Source organism: Mustela nigripes, chromosome 7, assembly GCF_022355385.1.
Source record: "Mustela nigripes isolate SB6536 chromosome 7, MUSNIG.SB6536, whole genome shotgun sequence".
Taxonomy (NCBI): domain Eukaryota; kingdom Metazoa; phylum Chordata; class Mammalia; order Carnivora; family Mustelidae; genus Mustela; species Mustela nigripes.
In genome coordinates, this window is record NC_081563.1 from 109387812 (window position 1) to 109407865 (window position 20054).

Genomic DNA, 20054 nt, shown 5'->3' on the forward strand with positions numbered 1-20054 from the left:
TCAAAATAGTATCAGGCCTGAGGCATGTATCTCCTTATTTAATATACTCACCAACTGGCCAGTTCCTCAAATCTGCTACATTCTTTCTCTCTTTTGGGCCTTTCTTAAAATTGTTTCCTCTGTCTAGATCTGTGGCCTCCCTTCTTCCCTTTAACTCTGCTTCACTCCAGCCCTGCATTTAGCTAGGTTAGGATTCCGGTGAAATTAAGGGTTCTAGGACTTTTTGTAGTACCTACAGATTTTATGGAATTATTTGAGTAATTGTGTTTATGGATAGATTGTCAGTTCTGTGAAAATGTGACTATTTTTTCATGCTGAGTGCATGCACCTAACACAGTGCCTGACTCAGAGCAGGAGTAAATACATGTTCAAGGAATAAATAAATGATTAACTCTGTATGTCCAACGTCTTTGGCCTAGCAGCCATCAGAGTGGCTGACGGAGTGTATATTTGTCCCAATTCAAATTCTTAGCCAAGATGATCTGGTAGAGAGCTCTCATTTCTGGGCAGGATTCTGCAGATTGAAAATTGCTAGTCAGCTGATAAGTTGACTCACTGAGGTCCAGAGCTCACCTCTAGTCCAGTGTGTAGCCTTCTCTGTGGAGAGAAGACTGCAGAGCTGTATCATACCCTTTCAGGGAATTGTACATAGACAACCTAAGGTAGAAGGAGCTGGCCATGTCAGGCATATGGACCAACCACAAAATTAGCCCAAAAGGGTGAGCTTGGCAAGGTCTTACTCTCAAGGACTAGAGGGAAGATAGTGGTGGACGTGAATGTAAGAGAGGACTGTGTGCACAGCAGTGTGTTTGACTCTGGGAATGAATATTTGTATTTAGCAACAGCCTTTATCTTTCTTTTTAATCAGAGAAGGTAGTGATAACTTAATTACAAAACAAAATCTGGTTGCTCTAAAGGATTGGTGAATATTTTAACGTGAAATCTCTCTATATAACCACTCCATTCTTGACAAACATGTATTTAGAACCCCCCAAACTCCTGAGTGATTATTGCATTTGAAATTTCAGTTAAATTTTAGATAGTCCAACCTTAAAAAATGCTCATGAGGGCAGTTAAAGCCAACTACAATTTTGGCTTTACTAGAGTAGTGCGTAAAAGCCACTCAGAATGTGGAGGAGTTTTTCTTGCACTGTTCACTTGGCATCAGTTCATTATCTTTTTCTCCACGAATTTTAATAATAGTAATTCAGAATATATCACTGTGTAAGTCAAAGACTTCTCCATACTTCTATCCAAGAATTTTTTTTAAAGATTTATTCATTTTAGAGAGAGCATGTGCAAGCTGGGGTGGGGGCTCGGGGGACCGGGTGAGAGAGAACCTCAAGGAGACTCCCTGCTCAGTGTGGAACCCAAAACAGGGCTCAATCCCATGACCCAAACATGAACCTAGCCAAAACCAAGAGTGAGATGCTCAACTGACTAAACGACCCAGGCACCTTGTAGACTTTTGCTGAATGCGTATAATTCAGCAAATACAGGTGACAGTTGTATTTTGGTTTGTCTATTGATGAGAAGCGTTCAGATAAAACAATAGTCATTATTTAGTAAGGAGAACTGATTTTTCAGTAAGTCTTTGGAAGAAGTTTTGTTGTTGTTGTTGTTGTCCCATTGATAATTTTCTTAATCTTTAGTTTGTTTTAATAGCCACTGTTTGAGTTCCTGGAAAATATTGGTTACTATTTCTCTAGAATGCTTCTTTGCATTTAGTGTGGGCCTTTTTTTTTTTTTTTTTAAGATTTTATTTATTTATTTGACAGAGATCACAAGTAGGCAGAGAGGCAGGCGGAGAGAGAGGAGGAAGCAGGCTCCCTGCCAAGCAGAGAGCCTGATTCGGGGCTCGATCCCAGGACCCCGGAATCACAACCTGAGCCGAAGGCAGAGGCTTTAACCCATTGAGAGACCCAGGCACCCCTAGTGTGTGCCTTTTTAAATCAGAAGCTGCCTGGTGCGCCTGGGTAACTCAGTGGGTTAAAGCCTCTGCCTTCGGCTCAGGTCATGATCCCAGGGTCCTGGGATTGAGCCCCACATTGGGCTCTCTGCTCAGCAGGGAGCCTGCTTCCTCATCTCTCTGATTGCCTCTCTGCCTACTTGTAATCTCTGTCTGTCAAATAAATAAAATCTTTTTTTTTTTTTTTAAAGATTTTATTTATTTATTTGACAGAGAGAAATCACAAGTAGATGGAGAGACAGGCAGAGAGAGAGAGAGAGAAGCAGGCTCTCTGCTGAGCAGAGAGCCCGATGCGGGACTCGATCCCAGGACCCTGAGATCATGACCTGAGCTGAAGGCAGGGGCTTAACCCACTGAGCCACCCAGGCGCCCTCAAATAAATAAAATCTTAAAAAAAAAAAAAAATCAGAAGCTGCCTTGAAGGCAGGAACTGTGGCATGATCACTTTGTCTTCTTGGTGCTTGTTATTAGCTCACTTAAGTGGTTGAACAAATGAAGTAAGTTCATCCCTATCCATCCCTCCTTTTCTTTGGTTTTGGTTCTGTAGAGTTAGGTCAAGTTAAGAAGTCAGGTATTGGTGTGGTACCTAGGTCTGAAACATGTCTCAGTGAGGCGCCTCCATCTCTGCTAGTGGGGGCTCTGCATCTAGGTGAACTAGTGCAACTGACTGCTCTTTTTTGGCTTCCTAAAACTACAGTCTGAAATTTCCTCACTTAGCCCACTATAACTGGTTGTTCTCTTTCTTTAGGAGAAGTTTATGCCATATGTGGGAGCTGTGATGCTTTGGGAAACTGGAGTCCTCAGAATGCTGTGGCTCTTCTTCCAGAAAATGAGACAGGTGAAAGGTAAGAAGGGTAATAAAAGGTTACAGAATGATTGTGACACCCAGATTAGAAACGTGGAGGGTTTCTAAGATACCTTCATGTAGTTTTTCTCTTTTAATTTTTATGATAGTTCTTGCTTGTGCATAGAATGAAGTAGTTGTACAAAGTTGGTTGTTTAAAAAAAAAAGTTTCTCTGTTTCTCAGTTTCCCACTTCAACCATTTCAACTTTTGGCTGGTTCTTTTGGTAGTTACCACTATATTTCTGAATAACAGGATTATATTGCTATTTTTTATTTTTTTAAGCTTTTTTAAGGTATTGTCTTTTAGCTTTCAATATATATTTATATATATGGATACATCTATCTATCTATAGGTATATATATTTATTTTTTTAATTTTATTTATTTGAGAGATCAAGAGAGAGAGAGAGCACACCAGCGGTGGTGGGGGAGAGGCAAAGGGAGAAGGAGGAGCAGGCTCCCTGCTGGGCAGGGACTCTGATACAGGGCTGGATCCCAGGATCCTGAGATCATGAACTGAGCTGAAGGCAGACACTTTACTAACTGAGCCACCCAGGTGCCTTTCGGCACAAATTCTATTTTTTTTTTTTTTTCTTTAAGATTTTATTTATTTGAGAAAGCAGGGGGAGGGGCATAGGGAGAGTGAGAAGCAGGGTCCCTGCCTATCAGGGAGCCCAATGTGGTGCTCTATCCCAGGGATCATGACCTGAGCCGAAAGCAGTTGCTTAACTGCCTGAGCCCCTCTCCATACATATTCTTAATAAAATATCTGATTTTTTCTTTAGCCTATAAAATATTTTTCTAGAGCAGAGTGTGAAACAGGTATTTTAGCTAATCTACTGAAATGAGTTTGCAACTGACATTAAATAGAATGCTAAAGTTAGTGTGGGTGTATTGGTGCATTGCACTGTTGAAAGAAGGGCCTGGGTGCAGGTTTCAGTTCCACAGTTAACTGCAGTCTTGGGCAGATCTGATTTCTCTAGGCCTGGGTTACCTCATCTGCATTGTAAAGGGGTTAGGACAAAATCAGTGAATATTAGGGATATTTGGGGCATTATGGGTTGTCAAGATGTATATGTGGGAGGTAAGGAGAGAGGATATCTTAAACAGTATACAGATACATGCAGTGCCCCTAGGGAGAAACACCAGATTACATATTATTAAGCTCAACTTGTTTTCCATGTAGAGCATGGCTACTGAAAATGTGGCCTGTGGGCCAGTGCTAGGGAAAAAAAAAAAAAAACAACTTTAGTTTTTCTAATAATCAGTGCATAATATGAAAAATAAATTAAGAGCAAGCATTTAGAAATGTTTATAGCACTTTGAGATCGTTAGGGCATTCATGTATGTCACCGTGGACTCATCTCTTGTTGTGCTAGATACATAGATCAGACGTGTTGGTTACAGGACAGACAAGCAAACAAAAACTGGTCCTTTGCAGCAGATAGCTTGAGGAGCACTGATGACAGAGCAAAAGAAAATAACAAATACAGTACCATAACACAAATCAAGGAAAAGGAAAACGGACACCTGGGTGACTCAGTCATTTGCCTTTGGCTCAAGTACCTCACTGGGCTCCCTACTTAGCAGGGAGCCTGCTTCTCCCTCTGCCTGCTGCTCTCCCTGCTTGTGCTCTTTCCCTCTCTCTCACAATATAAATAAAATCTTAAAAAAAAAAGTCTATAGAACATCCTTTTCCTCCTTGCCATGATTGGGACATATTTTCTCAGCCAGTTCGCAGCTGTTTTTATAAGTGAAGTTGATAATACTGGAATCACAGAGGAATGAAATGTTTATTCCCTTCAAGTGGCTATTTTTTTCCTTCATTTTCAGTTCAGCCACTGCTGTCTGAAGTAAAACCTTATGCCTTTCTGAACTTGTTCCTAAAACACACCTTGCTGTGAACGTTTGAGCTGCACTGTCACCTGTCTTAAGTCCATTTCAGCTAGCCTGATCAAAGTTATGTGAACAGATGAGATAACACTTAACTACATAACTTGAAGGGACCAGCCACTTTACCTTGCTGACATGCACTGAAATGTAATTGATTGACATATGGCAGATAAACAGTGTTTCACATGGAGAAAGGAAGTAGATGATACAAGAGGATACAAAAAACATTTGCCTTGGACACAGTTCTTGTGTTTTAAAATTGTGTCTATTTGGATTTCAGTGTCTTGTGCATCTAAGCCCTTTGTACAGAGCTCTTTTTCAGAGTCTCTTAAGCTTCTCCATACCTGTAGGCTTATAGTGACAAGAGCTCTGTTAGGATTTTTTTTTTTTTCAACTTACAGATAATTTGAAAGTCGTGGTATTGTTTCCTAGTAATGCAGAAAATGTGGGTCACTTGTGGTTTTATTTGCTCTTGTAGATTTTATGGTATTTTGGGGGAGGATATGAGGGCATTCAAAATAAAGCAGGTGTACTAAGCCTTGTTGCCCCTCTTTCCTGACTTTTCTTGAATTTCATCATATTATATTCATTTTTGATGTCATTGAACAGTTCCGGTTCATTTTTAACTTTGCAGCATTTACTTAGGAAGGTAAAATAAAAAACTCATTGCTTTGCTCTCTACATCTCTTTTAACCAAGGGCTCACTTAGACTCACTTGTGAGGGATTTAACAAATACACATGTCTAGATCCTACCCCTGGGGAATGAGGAATAGTGCATGAGAGAGGGATCCCATACATTTTCAGAGCTTCCTGCTAATTCTGCTGGTCACATCTGAGGTTGGCTTCACAGTATCTGGCTGAACGATTTATAAATGAAATAGTACTAGAAATTTGCCATTTTTTGTAGCAGAGATGGGAAATAATTTCACCTTAGAGTTGGTAGAGTGTGCCTGGAATGCTGTGTTGAAAAGGACTCTGAGTCTTAACAGAGAAAAGTAGTACAGGCGCCTGTGTTGAGCATTTGCTGGTCTTGCTTTACAGCAGTGGCCCTCAGCCAGTCTTCCCTCTTCACCTATCCTATGCAAACTCCACATGACGGGGCTCCACCCAGACCTCTGGAATCATAGTTTCTCAGCGTGGAACCAGGGCATATGTATTTTATTACTACTAGATTAATCTAATTGTTGACCAGGGGTGACAGGTGGTTGTGGGTATTTTGTTGGGAACCCAGGATTGAGTCCGAGTGAAAATAATGCCCTAAAGCCTGCCTTGGCAGAGCCAGGTGGGAAACAGTGCTAGCCATCTGGTATCATGGAAGAACATTTGGAGCTGATGTTTATTCACTAAACTATTCATGCTGAATTAATGTTTGGGTAATGGTCTATGACAGCGGCTCTCAAACTTTAGTGTTCATCATCAGAGTCACCTGGAGGCTTGTTAAATTACGGATTGCTGGACTCTTCCCCCAGAGTTTCTATAGTAAGTCTAGGTGTGGCCTGAAAATTTGGATTTCTAACAGTCTCCCAGGGTGATATTCATGGTCCTTGGATTATACTTTGGATACCACTGGTGTGTGATTAGAAGGTAATAAAAATCAGTTACAATCATGAGTTGTAGTCACTGCTTTCACTTGAGTCAAAGCTTTAGAATAGCAGTAGACTATGTTAGCATAGCATAGTTCAGAGCAAGACATTGAGTTGAAACAAGTAAGGTATAGATCCCAATTGTTTGGCCAGGGGATTAGCCAGAAGCTGGGGAAGAAATCAGGACAAGGGACACTTGGGAACGTGAATATAACTCACTTGCCTCAGCCCCAAAGCCTCTTAGCAGCCCTGTAACATCTCTAAGTGGAAAGTCAGAAAAGATTCTGACTCTCACTTCCACCTTTGTGTTACTTTTTCTGTTTAAAATACTTCTCCTTGTCTTTGTGTGGCTGGTTCCTTCTCATTACATAGGACTCCGCTCAGACTGTTCTTCCTCATTGAGGCTCTCCTCCAAAACTTGCTGTCACGTCAGAAAGGTCAAATAGCCCTTTCTATGTATGTTTGGTTATTTGTCTCCCTTCACCAGAAAGCAATTTACTTGAAGATAGGGCTCTTTCTGCTTTACTCTTCACTGTGTTCCCAGTGCCTGATGCAGGGTCGCCCTGGAGTATAACTCTGTGTAGGAATAAACAAGTGGTATTGGTCACAGACCTTGCTGGAGGGGTTTTATGCATTATGAAGTCTATGCATTGTACTTTGATATTAATGCTTCTGCTCTTTTCCTCACAGCATGTTGTGGAAAGCAACCATTGTACTCACTAGAGGAGTATCAGTTCAGTATCGCTACTTCAAAGGGTGCTTTCTAGAACCAAAGGTATGTTTTCTTTATCTCGTTTCCAGTTTCTTTAACAAACTTACTTCTTTCAAAAGCAACTAATTTAAGTTTGGAAACATTGAAAGTAATGTGAGTTTGTTTTGATCAAATAAGGGAAACCGAACTCTAGATTAATGATATTTTAGTGCTAAAAAGCAAGCAAGTAGCCACTTCAGAGGCAGACGATGTCTGCAGTGGAATTTTTAAGACTAATAGTAAGTATATTCTGCAGTATTCTTGTTATGAGATTGGTTTTAATGATAAACGAGTGTTCTCAGTAGCTGTGCTTTTTCTCTAACTTTTGTAAAGTAACCAGTTAAAAGGGTTTTCTTTTTGTTTCATTTTTTAATTCTTATGTGGTATAAATACATTTGAAGGAGTATATAGCCAGCTTTAAGTGAGTAATTATTTTTAAAAAATTATTTCATAAAAGCCATCTCTTAGTGGCTGAGTTTAACTCCTATCAGAACTGAAGTAATTCCTCTTATTAGATTTTTTTTTTCAACCATGGTGTTGATAGAGTAGGATCTTTTCTGAAGGCCTTTGGAGTATCTGTTAAATCTAATCTGCTTGCTCACAATGATTTATTATTTTGGGATTGTTTTCATATTTGGAAAAGAAAAAAGTTGATTCTTTCCCTCTTATTTTAAAGATGCTTATTTCCTGAAAGGATTCTTTTCCTTCAGATTTTTATCTTTGAGTACACTTAGGCTGCATGTGAGCAGGGGTTTAGGCAGGCATCTAGGAAGCAAAACGTGGATTAAACCGTTTTAAAATTTTTATTTCCCTTTGGGATCATTGAATACTTGTTACATGTGAAAAATGCAACCAGCCACTGTTACCTCATGCTCTTAGCCACCATTATAGAAAAGAAAAAACTGACAAAGCCACTTCAGCTGTCTTTTGCACCTATTACGTTTCTTATTCCAACAATATATTGTAAATACTCAGTAATTAAAATTACATTATGGTTGATCGTTGTGTTGGCTTGTCTTGACAATAGTCTCATTTTAATGACTTAATATCATTTATTTGGCTTAAGGGTTGTGCATTGTGGCAGAGTTTTTCAGTTTAAATTGAACAGTTGTGCAGTGATAAATAGGTCATAGCACTCATGACATTGAAAGTTAATTTGAGGATCCTGGTATGTGAAATTTGTAATACGTGAAGTCAACTAAATTTTACGTAAAGGGGCATTTGGACAAGACAAATCATAATGAATCCTTTGGGCATAGTTTTCTAAAGTAAGACTATTGTCAACATAGATAAATTAAGCCAACCTACAGTATTTTCCCTCTTCATTAAAGTGTAACCAAAAGCAGCAAATCAGTCCAAACTGCCTTCTGAAAAAATTGGCAAGAAGTCTGCTTACAGTAAAAAACAAGTTTTTCCCCTTGTAATACTTGCAAAAGTTTACAGTATGTGTTGGTGAGTGTGTTTCTTTAAGTAGGTGCTCTGTATCGTGTACACATGTACCGTGTGATGCAGGGGCTGCCATGGTAAGTATGTTTTTCATGGACTAGAGTAAATAGATACATAAAATCCCATGCATATAGCTAGAGGTTTTTTTTTTCCACATGCCAGCTTAAAGTGACACTTCTTTTCTTTTAAAAGTTGGTGGCGCTCTTTAAATGACAATTTTAAATAGAAATAATTATGAAACTTTGTCTCAGTTGTGCATTGTCAAATGATAAAACTAATGTGCAAAGAATCTTAAATTGTAAAATGAAATTATTGGAATATATATTTTATAAATATAAAGAATGATAGGAAAGCAAAGTAATTATGAAACAGTGAAAAGCCTGAAATGAGTAATAAGATTAATTTTGCTGAGGTAGTCTACCCACGCATTAGTAGAGCTTAAGCTAAAAATCTTAGGTCTTGTCAATTGACCTTCATATTCTAGTTTTTTTACCTATAAAATGAAGGGCTTGGACCATGGATTTCTTAGGTCCCTTCCATTGTGAAAATTTTATTGCAAATAAATAAAATTTTACCATTTGTATTTTCTCATTTTTTGCTCTTTCTGGCATATTCTTTTTAGCTTATAAGAGTCCCTTTACTTAACTTTTTATAACTAACTGTTGTCTTCCACTCTGTAGAATTAGAATGAGGTGTTAATATGTTGATTTTAAAATAATTTTACAGGTGACAAATCAAATACTATCTTGAACATAGCAAACAAAGGTTGTAGGTAATCTTGGAATGAAAACACAGATGGGAGCTGCAGATGGTCCCTTAGTTTCACATCTTCACCAGAGAAAATTTTTCAGTGTGAACATCAATTAAAACATTTTTTTTTTTTTAGTCCATGTCCATCCTTCTATACTTGTGGGCAGAATTAGTGATGTAACCTGATGAAATGTTAGCCAATTTATAATAATGTTGTCTTTGATTTCCCTTCATTTCAGTGGAAATAGTTCTTTATTTTTTAGTAACTTCTGTTTCTAATTTTTATAGGTGTTCACATTCACTCATAATTAGATTTGTTATAAACCCTTATTTTGTTCTTAATCTCCCTTGATTTTTGTTTAAATCCTTTAACAAAAGAATCAGTCATCTGTGATAGGCAGATCATTGTTTATTTATAGAATAGCCCAGGTATCTTATTTTGCTGAGTGGTTTTCTTAATGAAATTCTTCTGGATGCTAAATACCCTCAGCTGTTGACCTCAGACTTGAACCATCTCACAGATATCTGTCTGCCTAGCTTTCTTCACCTCCAAATTTAGTTACCCATAAGTGACTATTTTTCTTATTAGTCTTATTCAAAATCGTTATTTTTAAATGAGTGTTGGTGTGGCCTTACCATCATAGATGCAAATTCCTCAGAGCCCCTTTTACATGCCCCCCCTTTTTTCAAAATGTGGAAAGACAACAGTAAAATTTTAGAAGTTTTATTTTTCATGATATTTGAAAGCAGTGATACAACTTGACTAGTTGATGATTTTGCTACATGTTTTGTTCAAAACAAAACAGACCAAAAACCTCGGTCTACATGTTGTTTCTCTCAGGGCTTGATATAGCTAGCTCAGTGATGTTGATCACTGCTTACGAAAGCAGTCATTATACTTTTCTTTCTTTGCAGAAATAGATTATTTTGTATTTTTTTTAATATGCTTAATAGTATTGATAGAGTTGTTTCACAATTTAACATACATTTTAGCAATCAACTGATTTAATATATGTTAAATTGTGAAACAACTCTATCAATACTATTAATGGAATAATGTCTTAGACTGATGATGTTACTTTTTTCTTCAAAGATCCACCTTGCACTTGACTCCAAAGTGCTTAAAATTGTGGCAGCCTTTTATGGAATGAAACTGTTCTTTTTTCTAAGATCTTGAAGAATGAGTTTATTACATTTAGCTTGTTAAAAAGGATTGCAGGTTTTGGAGTCATTACTGAGATTTTAAATTTCCCAGTGCTCAGGGCTTAAATATTTTTTAAGAAGTTCAGTAAGCTAAAATTTAAGATTACCTTCTAAAGTTTGACAAAGTAGTACCATTTTGAAAGATAACTGTATTTTAAAACTTGGTTAATTTTTTTTTATTTTAACACTTTGTTGTACGAATAAACATGATTTGTAATGTGAACGCTTATATACCCAGTTAGAAGTCATCTGTTGAATCAGCTCTTTGGATTGCTCCTCGAATGCCCCATTCAGTTCAAGCCTAGGTGGTTTTATGCTGTGAGTGGGTTTGCTACTAAAACAGATGAGGGTAGAGTTATTAAAATACTATTAAAATATATTTCCTGCCGAATATTTTAGCCACAGGGCTATTCTGACATTAGATGTAGATATTGTAGTCAACAGTTTGTAAAGATCCCCTGACACTGAATTGATACAAAAACAAAAATAAACTCTCCTTTCTTCTGTCCACTTCTTATCGTTGTTGGTATTTAATACTATGTTCCTGGCACCTTTTAAAGTCACCTTTGTTTAGTAACTTCTGTAACAATGTAGAGCTAGCTATACCATCTTTGTAACAAAGAGGATTATTTTTTTGGGAAGGAGGATGTGCAGGGGACATGAGAGGAATGGGGGAAGATTATAGGTTAGATCTTTCTGGATACTGTCTATTGCTAAGAAACATTGTTCCTTTTTTAACATATATATTGTATCTTTTGAGGATCAGAAAGTTTGATGTTTAAGAAATTCAAAAAAATGTGACAGGAAAGTCATGATAAAAAAACATCTAACAGATATAGGAATAAAACTATCTCCATGTTTTAGTGTAAAGGAAATGAAATTCATTATATTTAAGATGAGCAGTTTCACAGTAAAAAAATTTTAAAAACATCTGCCCAGTTTACCAACTTCTAAGTTGAACCCTTAAAACAAGGAGTTATTCAGCAAGAGAAAATGAGGATTTGATAATTATCCTATTTGCTTTATGATTTGAATGAATAGCAAATGCTATATTAGTTTTCAAAGTTCAGAAGTTTGCAAGTTTTAAAAAGAATTTCAACCTCTGGTTATTTTTAAGTAGAATATCTCTTGCATTTAATTACTTAATGTGCTTAATTTTTCTCATACATGATTATCATTTAGCACATTATTATTAATACTGAAAGCTATAAAATGATATAGAAGAGTATTTAATACCATCTAAAGGCATACACAGTGTATATAGAGAGCTTATATGTTCTGTGCTTTTTAAGAGTATGTAATATATGCCTAGGAAAGGGGTTGAAGATTTATGTATGAAAATATCAGTAGTGATTATCCCTAAGTGGTGTGATAATGAATGACTTTTGTGTTTTCTTTTTGCTTCTTTGTATTTTATTAAATGTCTTCTGAAGATGTGAAGAGAAATATAAAATACCTTGTAATGTTACAGTTTGAAATTTTGCTTCTAAATTATGTATTTAATAGTTTTATTTTGGCACACAAGTTAAGTTGATTTTTTTTTAAATAATTAAAATTAGGAAGCATTTAGTTAGTAGTTCAATCCTTTAGGTATACATAGAGAATCTTAGTCGACAGTTTATTTTTATTTTTAAATCGCTGTAGATGTTAACGCATAAAGCTCTATTTTCCCTTTTAGTAAGAGAATTTGATAACAGAAGACAGTATTAGTTTTCACTCTGTATGAGTTTTTGAACTGTAGGGCATAAAGAGAAAAACTAGATGGTAGTTCCCTTTTTGTCAGACTTATTCTTCGAATTTACTCATGCACATGTATTTTCTTTTAGGGTTTTCCTGTACTCTTTAGAAACAATGGTTACTATAATACAAGAAATCTGATGTTCTTCCTGTTATTTACTTACTATAATAAAGAACCTTTTATGCCCTCTAGTTCCTTGTGATCACTGATCTAGTACTTGTACCTACTATTCCTACTATCACAGAGTATAGGCTTTTCCCAAACACTTGGAGAGTTACTTGAGATAACTTTATTCAGTAATACCTCATTGACCACTGACAACCAGGCATAAAGTATATTTGGTGTTAACTTTAATTTATGGGAGTTTACCAACTAATTAGGAGTACTGTAGGCAGATTTAAGAAAGGATTTAAGATGGTTTTATGTGCCAGTTTCATCTCCTTTTTCTTGTTTACTGCCTCACCGTCCTTTTCTTCCAGCACTCATGTTTTGTGACCTGGTACATCCTGATTTTTGGCATATAATATTGATAAATAACAAGATGAATCTTTTGGTTTCATATTTAGTATAAGACTTAGGCCACAAACATCTAATGGAGTCATGGGTAGAAAATAAGATATAAGAAATTATTGCAGACGTTTAACTTTTAAATTGCAGACTATCGGTGGTCCATGCCAAGTCATAGTTCACAAGTGGGAGACTCATCTACAACCACGATCAATAACCCCTTTAGGTATGGGCATTAACTGCATCTGTTTGAGGCATATGCATAAAGTTACTAATATGCTGCACAATGGCTTAGTGGGATTTAATAAATTTTTATTCTAAAGTTTAAGGTCAATGCATTATCAGTACTGCAAATTTCACTTAGCATATCATGGATCTTTTAAAACTAAACAGTTCTTAATTGCCTTTCTTTATAAACTTTGTTAGAAATGCTTGCCAGGTTATTTTTATTTGGGGGGATTTGATTAATTTATTGTGGAATATTTATTTTCATTTGGAATATTTAACAAAGTTTGCAAAATAACATTCTTCTTGACTGAGCATCCATGGCTTTATTTGATTACTTGCTCAGAGAGCTTAGAGAACATTTGAGGAAAGAGTTAATCCAAAACAAAAATTCTTAAATTTTTAACTTTGAATAGTAGGAGCAATTGAATAAGTTATCCTATTTATTCTGTGTTGTTGTTTTTTTAAACTAGTAAATACTTGAATAAACTTGTATGAATGCATTCAGATTTCTTGGTTGTAGCAGACATATTTTCCTCCTGATTTACTTAAATACCTGCTGGCTATGTTAAAATTGATATTCAGATAGTTGATTTTATTTTGTTCTTGTTTTTTTTCCCCCCCCTAAAACATCATTCCGTTTTTTTGTGCCAAAAAATGGCAATTCTCTTCATACAAGTATTTTTGAATTTCCTTTTCCTTACTGAGATTAAAATTTGAAGTTCATATCATATGCATAAATTACCCACTTGGATTCATCTGTAGATTCACTCGTGCTGAGAACTGTATCTTTTATTTTCTAGAGAAAATTAGAATTTAAAGATAATAATGGCTTGCTAGTAGCTATCTTAGATTAGAAAGTAGTGAGAGATCCTGCTTTACCCTGTGGCAAGGACATGTCTTGTTTAAACAGATACTTCATTCCATCCTCTTTATTGGATTTTCTTTTATGTTTTAATACATTTTTGATCATATATTTAAAGTTTTCATGAACAGCATACTATAGAATTATAATAGTCCCATACTGAGGTTGGAAATTATTAGGTATTAAACATTTGAAAAATAATTGCATTTGGAAGCATCTTGCAGTTAAATATATTTCCTTATTATAAGAAATGGGATGTTTGTTTCTGATCTTTTAAAAATTAATTTTATACTTTTGCAAAGCATAATCTCTAAACTTAAGAGCTGCGTGAAATCTACCAAGAATCTTTATTGGGAACTATCACACCTATTTTGACAAATATTTCAAACTTAACGTTTAAAGTTAAACTGGGAAAGGAAGTAGCAGGGAAGATCATTAGTGTTTTACTGAAGAGGGTGGGGCTTACCAGCTTTTCTTATTTAGCTGAAATTTCTGTTAGAAAGGAATGTGCTAGCACTTATTCTTTTGGTAGTTCCTCACAGCTCTGTATATGCAGGTAAGTATGTGCTGTTTTTGAAGCTTGTAGCTGGCTCTAGAGAATAGTTGGGATTCGAGGAGAGTTACGTTTTAGATAAGTTCAGAATATGCACTACATAAGAATAAGCATTTTAATTGTGCCAAGACCTTTGGTTTAAAAAATCACCCAGGAGATACTGTTGTCCAGCAGCCTGTCATATAAATTGGTGGGTGTAGAGGTTTGTCCCAGTGCCTCTAGAGGGCCTCTCTGAGGAGTTTTCTTTCCCTTCCTTGTAACACCACAAATCATCACCAAGTTTGTAAGAACTTCTACTGTTTGAGTACCTCCTTAAAAGGGAATTCTTTATTGAGGGCTACAATAAATATGCTTATTCATTTGGGGCTGCTTTTAAATTTTAGATTTCATATTTTAAAAATCCTTAAGGTGGGTAATTTCTCAGTTATGCATTCTGTATAAATCATGAATTTTAACTAGGTGTTTTTTTTATTTTCCTTCAATTCTAGAAACTGAAATTATTATTGACGATGGACAATTTGGAATCCACAGTAAGTGAGACTGAATTTTGACAGTCTTTACTGATACCACTGAGATGTTACCTTTCTTTTCATTAGAAACAGCACAGGGAAATGTTACAGTATGATACTGAAAATAGAGGCTAGATCCAAGAAACAACCACATTGTGTTAAATAGTAGTTTCCAGTATAATTCTTAAGCTTTAAAATTTTATCCTTTTGGTTTTTGACTGGTGACTTAGATGTATGAATTACTATGCTTAATTTAAGAGTATTATACTTAACTGTTAATATATCATCCCCTTTTAACCCCTGTGTTTGGTATTAATGTTTCCAAGCATTCTAGACTCTTAAGTGAGGTTTGTGCAGTTTGTGTGTATATGCACTTACAGTAAAATCCAGATTAAACAAAATGTTCCAGTAATTCTCCTGAGACTTTAAAAATTAATTTATGGTGGAGTAGATGATCCTTTTACTTCTGAATATGTTGAAAATTTCATGCATTCATATATTTTTGTGCTTCACTAAGGTTCAAGTTGTCTTTGGTGACTGGGGTTCTCACAGTAGAATAGTGTTACGATGCTAAGCTGCATTTTTGTTTTAGATCCTAAACTGGTCAAAGATACAGAGGGGGTGAGCAGAAGGTGTACTTGCACTGGCCGTGAACCAGAGATAAATTGCTGATACTAGGCGCCTATGTTTATACACTTGAGAAATGTACACATGCTTTGGCAGTGTTTGGATAGAAATTTTACTTCTTTTCCTTAATTTTATTTGGGATGACTTATATTACATTGTAAGGTAGTCTAAAATACTTGCATAGCTTTAGTTTTAGTATTTTAGAGTCTTGTTCTCTTTATTTACAAAAGATATTTATGCTACATGTTTTAGAGAGCTTGCTGGATGGAGAAGTAGCTTTCTCATGTCCCTAACTGTAAGGCAGGACATGTCCCTCTACTGTATGTTAATATTTCTGCAGAGTTACAAATGCAGGTATTTCTTTGCTCTTTTGTAGTTGTTCTCTTAAACTCAGCTTAAGTTAGCTGTCAGGATGGAAGACTGTCTTTCCAAATTTGTCCATTTCTGAGAACAGTTTAAAATTAAGAGAGGATAGTGGTTTCTCTTTACTTTTAAAATTTAGTAATTATTGAACCTAAGTTATACCTAAAGAGAAAAACTTCTTTTTTTTTTTTTTTTTTTTAAGTCTTATTGATAAAAAACTTAGGTCCAAAATGGCTGACAGCTCTCTGGTATTTATAAAAATTTTATGACCTATTTTAACAGGAAACTTCAAGTTAAATAATACTAATACAGTGTTATCACAATCCTGCCATTTATTTATGTCCGAATTTCTAAATGCAAGAATACAGAATTGACTCACAGTTTTGGTTTCAACCTTCTGTCTCAAGCTCCAGCATTAGTGGTAGAACTTGTTCCAGCTGGGTAGCTCATGTGACCCTTTGGAAGTGTGATAGTGGTCCTCAGTGAAACACTATTAGGTTAGAACCAGTGAGGAATGTGGTATTCTCTCAGAAATAGATGCTGTTACCTCGATAATGGATTCAGTAAGAAATTTTAATTTACTTAAGTGGTTAAATATGGCTAATTGTTAACATTTAACTTTTTTCCCCTGACTTCATATAAAAGTTTTTGAGGAACAAATTTAAAACTACATGTGTGTTTGCTTTGGAGAGAAGTTCCAGTGATATATAAACTGAGTGTATGCAAATGTGAACATGAACTAGAATTGTCAAAGGTGTGTTGTACTTACCAGATTGTTTGAAAAAGTGTGTATAATAATTACTGTTCTTCATACTTACTCTGCCAGATGGTGTTGAGACTCTGGATTCTGGATGGCTGACATGTCAGACTGAAATACGATTACGTTTGCATTATTCTGAAAAACCTCCTGTCTCAATAACAAAGAAAAAATTAAAAAAATCTAGATTTAGGTATGACCATGTGAATTTGTTACTTAACCTGTTCATTTTTACTAATGCTGTAGATTTCTGACCTATTTGTTTTTAGCCTTTAAGTGTATATACTAAGAACATAGCACACATATAGATAAGGTTACATTTTCTTATTGAAGGGTCTTGTGAGAGTGAACTGCTTCCCTGACTCAGATTGTTCCCTGACTCAGATTGTTAATATTAATTGCTAAATTTGGAAGCAGAAAATTTTTCTATCTAGGTAAGTTTTTTCCAAATGTATATACCTTTGTGGTTTCTAGCATTCAGAATTTTTTTTTTTTAAGGATTTTGTGTATTTATTAGAGAAAGAAAACATGAATGTGAGCTGGGGGAGCAGAGGGAAAGGGGCAAGCTGACTGTGCAGAGATCCCATGATCCTGAGATCATGACCTTAGCTGAAACTAGGAGTTGGACATTTAACCAACTGAGCCACCTAGGTGCCCCCATTTAAAATTTCTTAGTGTGGCGATATTTTGTCTTAAAATTGATATGACAGAAATGAATTTGTGCTAAATGAGGGGATAATGGTATAAACAGAGAAAAATGACTATTGGGAATATCCTTCAGTGATCTAAAGTGTTCCTGTGGCTTGAAAATGAAAATTTTTTCATGAAGAAAGTTAACAGTGATCATGGCAGTTCCAGATTCGTTTCTTCCTAATTCTGTATTAGGAGTAGATTTCAAGCTTTGTGTAAATAGCTACATAGTGGGTAACTTGATTTTTCTGTAATGTCCATCATATATACCTTTAAGTGAGCTGGCTTCTCAGTGACCCAGGCAGCCCTATCATTTGAGTTTTTATAACTTAGGGACTGAGAGTTGTAAGTTTTGGTATGTAATGCATCCTTTTCTGACAAAATGTCAGGGTTGGGTTGAAAGGGCCATTTTCAGCAACTGAAGTAATGAGTAATACAGTACTTAGTGTCTTTATAAAAAGACTTAAAAATACTGTAGGTAATAACTCATAAATGTTTTGTAATAACCGCTTAAATACTGTAGTACTTATTCCAGTCATAAAATTAAAAAGGAACAGAGTGGGTAGCATTTCGAAGTCCTTTGCATTAGCTATTCTGAGAAGTGAAAGGTTTTGGGTGTATCTTATCTTTGTTCATAGTGCTTCTAGGCCTTTTTCATACATAATTGAATCCTTTTTTCTTTTAAACTTTATTTATTTAGGGATTTTTTTTGCAGGAGAGCTCCAATGCACCCATGTGAGACCCACCCTGACCCCCCACCTAGGGCGGAGGGGCAGGCTGGGTGGCTCAGTCAGTAAAGCCTCTTGCATTTGGCTCCTGTATTGATCTCACTTGGTGGTGAGATTTGGCTCTGTGCTTGGGGTGGAGTGTTTACATAATTGAATCTTTTATTTACATGGGAGAAGAAATAAATCGTGTTACAACTATAAAGGGTCTTCTTAAAATAAGAATAAAACCTTGAGGGCTGCCTGGGTGGCTCAGATGGTTGGGCATCTGTCTTTAGCTTAGGGTGTGATCCCAGGGTCATCTGGCTCCCTGCTCAGTGGGGAGCCTGCTTCTCCCTCTCCCTCTGCCATTTCTACTGCTTGTGCTCTCTCGCTATGTCAAATAGATAAATAAAATCTTAAAAAAAAAAAAAAAGAGAGAGAGAGAGAGTAAGACCTTGAAATAACTGTAGAAGATAAACCAGATGGTTGGTTGGGCTTACGAGGATTTTTTTCTTTCCTTGACTTAAGTTAAGAAATTAATAGATAATTAATGGTTGGGGTTCTGCTTACAGATTTCTGATTGCAAATGCATGCTGAGTCCTATACCATTCTTGTTTATATAGAAGTTATTTTGAGTGTTAGTATATATTATTGTGTTAATCAGGCTTAAATTGGAATATTTTTGTATAACCAAACTTCGGTGGGCTCTGCAAATTAAATAACTGATTGCTGTTGAAATAATTGTGTATGGAGTACCTGGCTGGCTCAGTCTGAAGAGTATGTGACTCTTGATCTCAGGGTCGTGAATATGAGCCCCATGTTGGATGGAGAAATTACTTTAAAAAAAAAAAGTGGTAAACTTTATTAAAATTTGTGTATAACTAGAAATTTGTGTTCTGACCACCTTTTCCTCCCAAACTAGTATTTAATGATAAACTAAACCTTTATGGGGTAGGAGATAAATCGGTCTGCAAGAATATCAGGACTTTAAAAACTTAGCAACAGCTTATGCATTTTAAATAAAATGCTAGACATGCTGTTCTTTCTCATTATCAGCAAGTTTTTAAAAAAATTTTTTTCATTACCACTAAGTTTTAAACAAGCTTCTCATTCAGTTTACTCTCTCTGTAAGTGGAAAGAGATTATAACCATTATAGAGCTGTTTGAAGAAAACATTTAATATAAATGACTGAAATTTTTTCATAAATTCCTTTAAACTTGAATTTATTTATTTTTTTGTAAAATAAAATTTACAAAATTTTTCTAGTAACATTGCTGTTTTCAGAATAGTTATTTTTATCTTTGTACCGTTCTTGCTTATTTATTACTGTCCAAATGTGGTCTCTCTTCATATATCCTGGTAGAGAATGTTCCTTGAGGTTCACTAATAGAATCAGTTATCCAGAACTATTCTTTATGTAATTTTTAAATTTTTTTTATTTTTTGAGAGAGTAAGAGACTGCTCAAGTGGGGTGGAAGGGCAGGGAGCCCCATGTGGGGCTCAAAGCCAGGACCCTGAGATGATGACCTGAACTGAAGGCAGATGCTTAACTGACTGAGCCACCCAGGTGCCCTGTTTGTTTCATTTAAAAAGTAGTTATATGGAAGTACATACACACATGTAAAAAATGTGCATGCATACAAATAAACATTTAGTGTACTATTTTTTAAAAATAATGTACTTTTCACAGAATACCTGGACACACTGTGGTAAGGTAGAAGAAAGGGGAAATTTCTTTAAAAATATATTTTTTAATTATTTTTATTAACATATAATGTGTTACTTGTCCCAGGGGTACAGGTCTGTGAATCATCAGATTTACACATTTTACAACACTCACCATAGCACATACCCTCCCCAATGTTCATAACCCAACCACCCTCTCCCTATTTTTAAAAGATTTTATTTTTTTATTTGACACAGAACACTACAACAAGAGAGGGAACACAAGCAAGGGAGTGGGAGAGGGAGAAGCAGGCTCCCCACTGAGCAAAGAGCCCTGTGCAGGGCCTGATGGGATGAAGACCTGAGCTGAAGGCAAATGCTTAACCACTGAGCCACCCAGGCACCC

The 20054-nt window shown here is 35.8% G+C and overlaps 1 protein-coding gene across 4 annotated transcripts in view; it reads left to right on the top strand.

Annotated features, from left to right (window-relative positions):
* LOC132021743 (glycerophosphocholine phosphodiesterase GPCPD1) overlaps positions 1-20054 on the top strand; it is a 68343-nt gene that overhangs the window by 20249 nt on the left and 28040 nt on the right. For 3 of the 4 annotated variants that reach the window (XM_059406570.1, XM_059406569.1, XM_059406571.1), the window contains exons 3-7: positions 2718-2814; positions 6982-7066; positions 12837-12912; positions 14818-14859; positions 16655-16778. In XM_059406570.1, the coding sequence (XP_059262553.1) occupies positions 2718-2814; positions 6982-7066; positions 12837-12912; positions 14818-14859; positions 16655-16778 (424 nt within the window). Of the gene's footprint in view, positions 1-2717; positions 2815-6981; positions 7067-12836; positions 12913-14817; positions 14860-16654; positions 16779-20054 lie in introns of those variants that run through there. The other variant, XM_059406572.1, reaches the window with a different exon arrangement.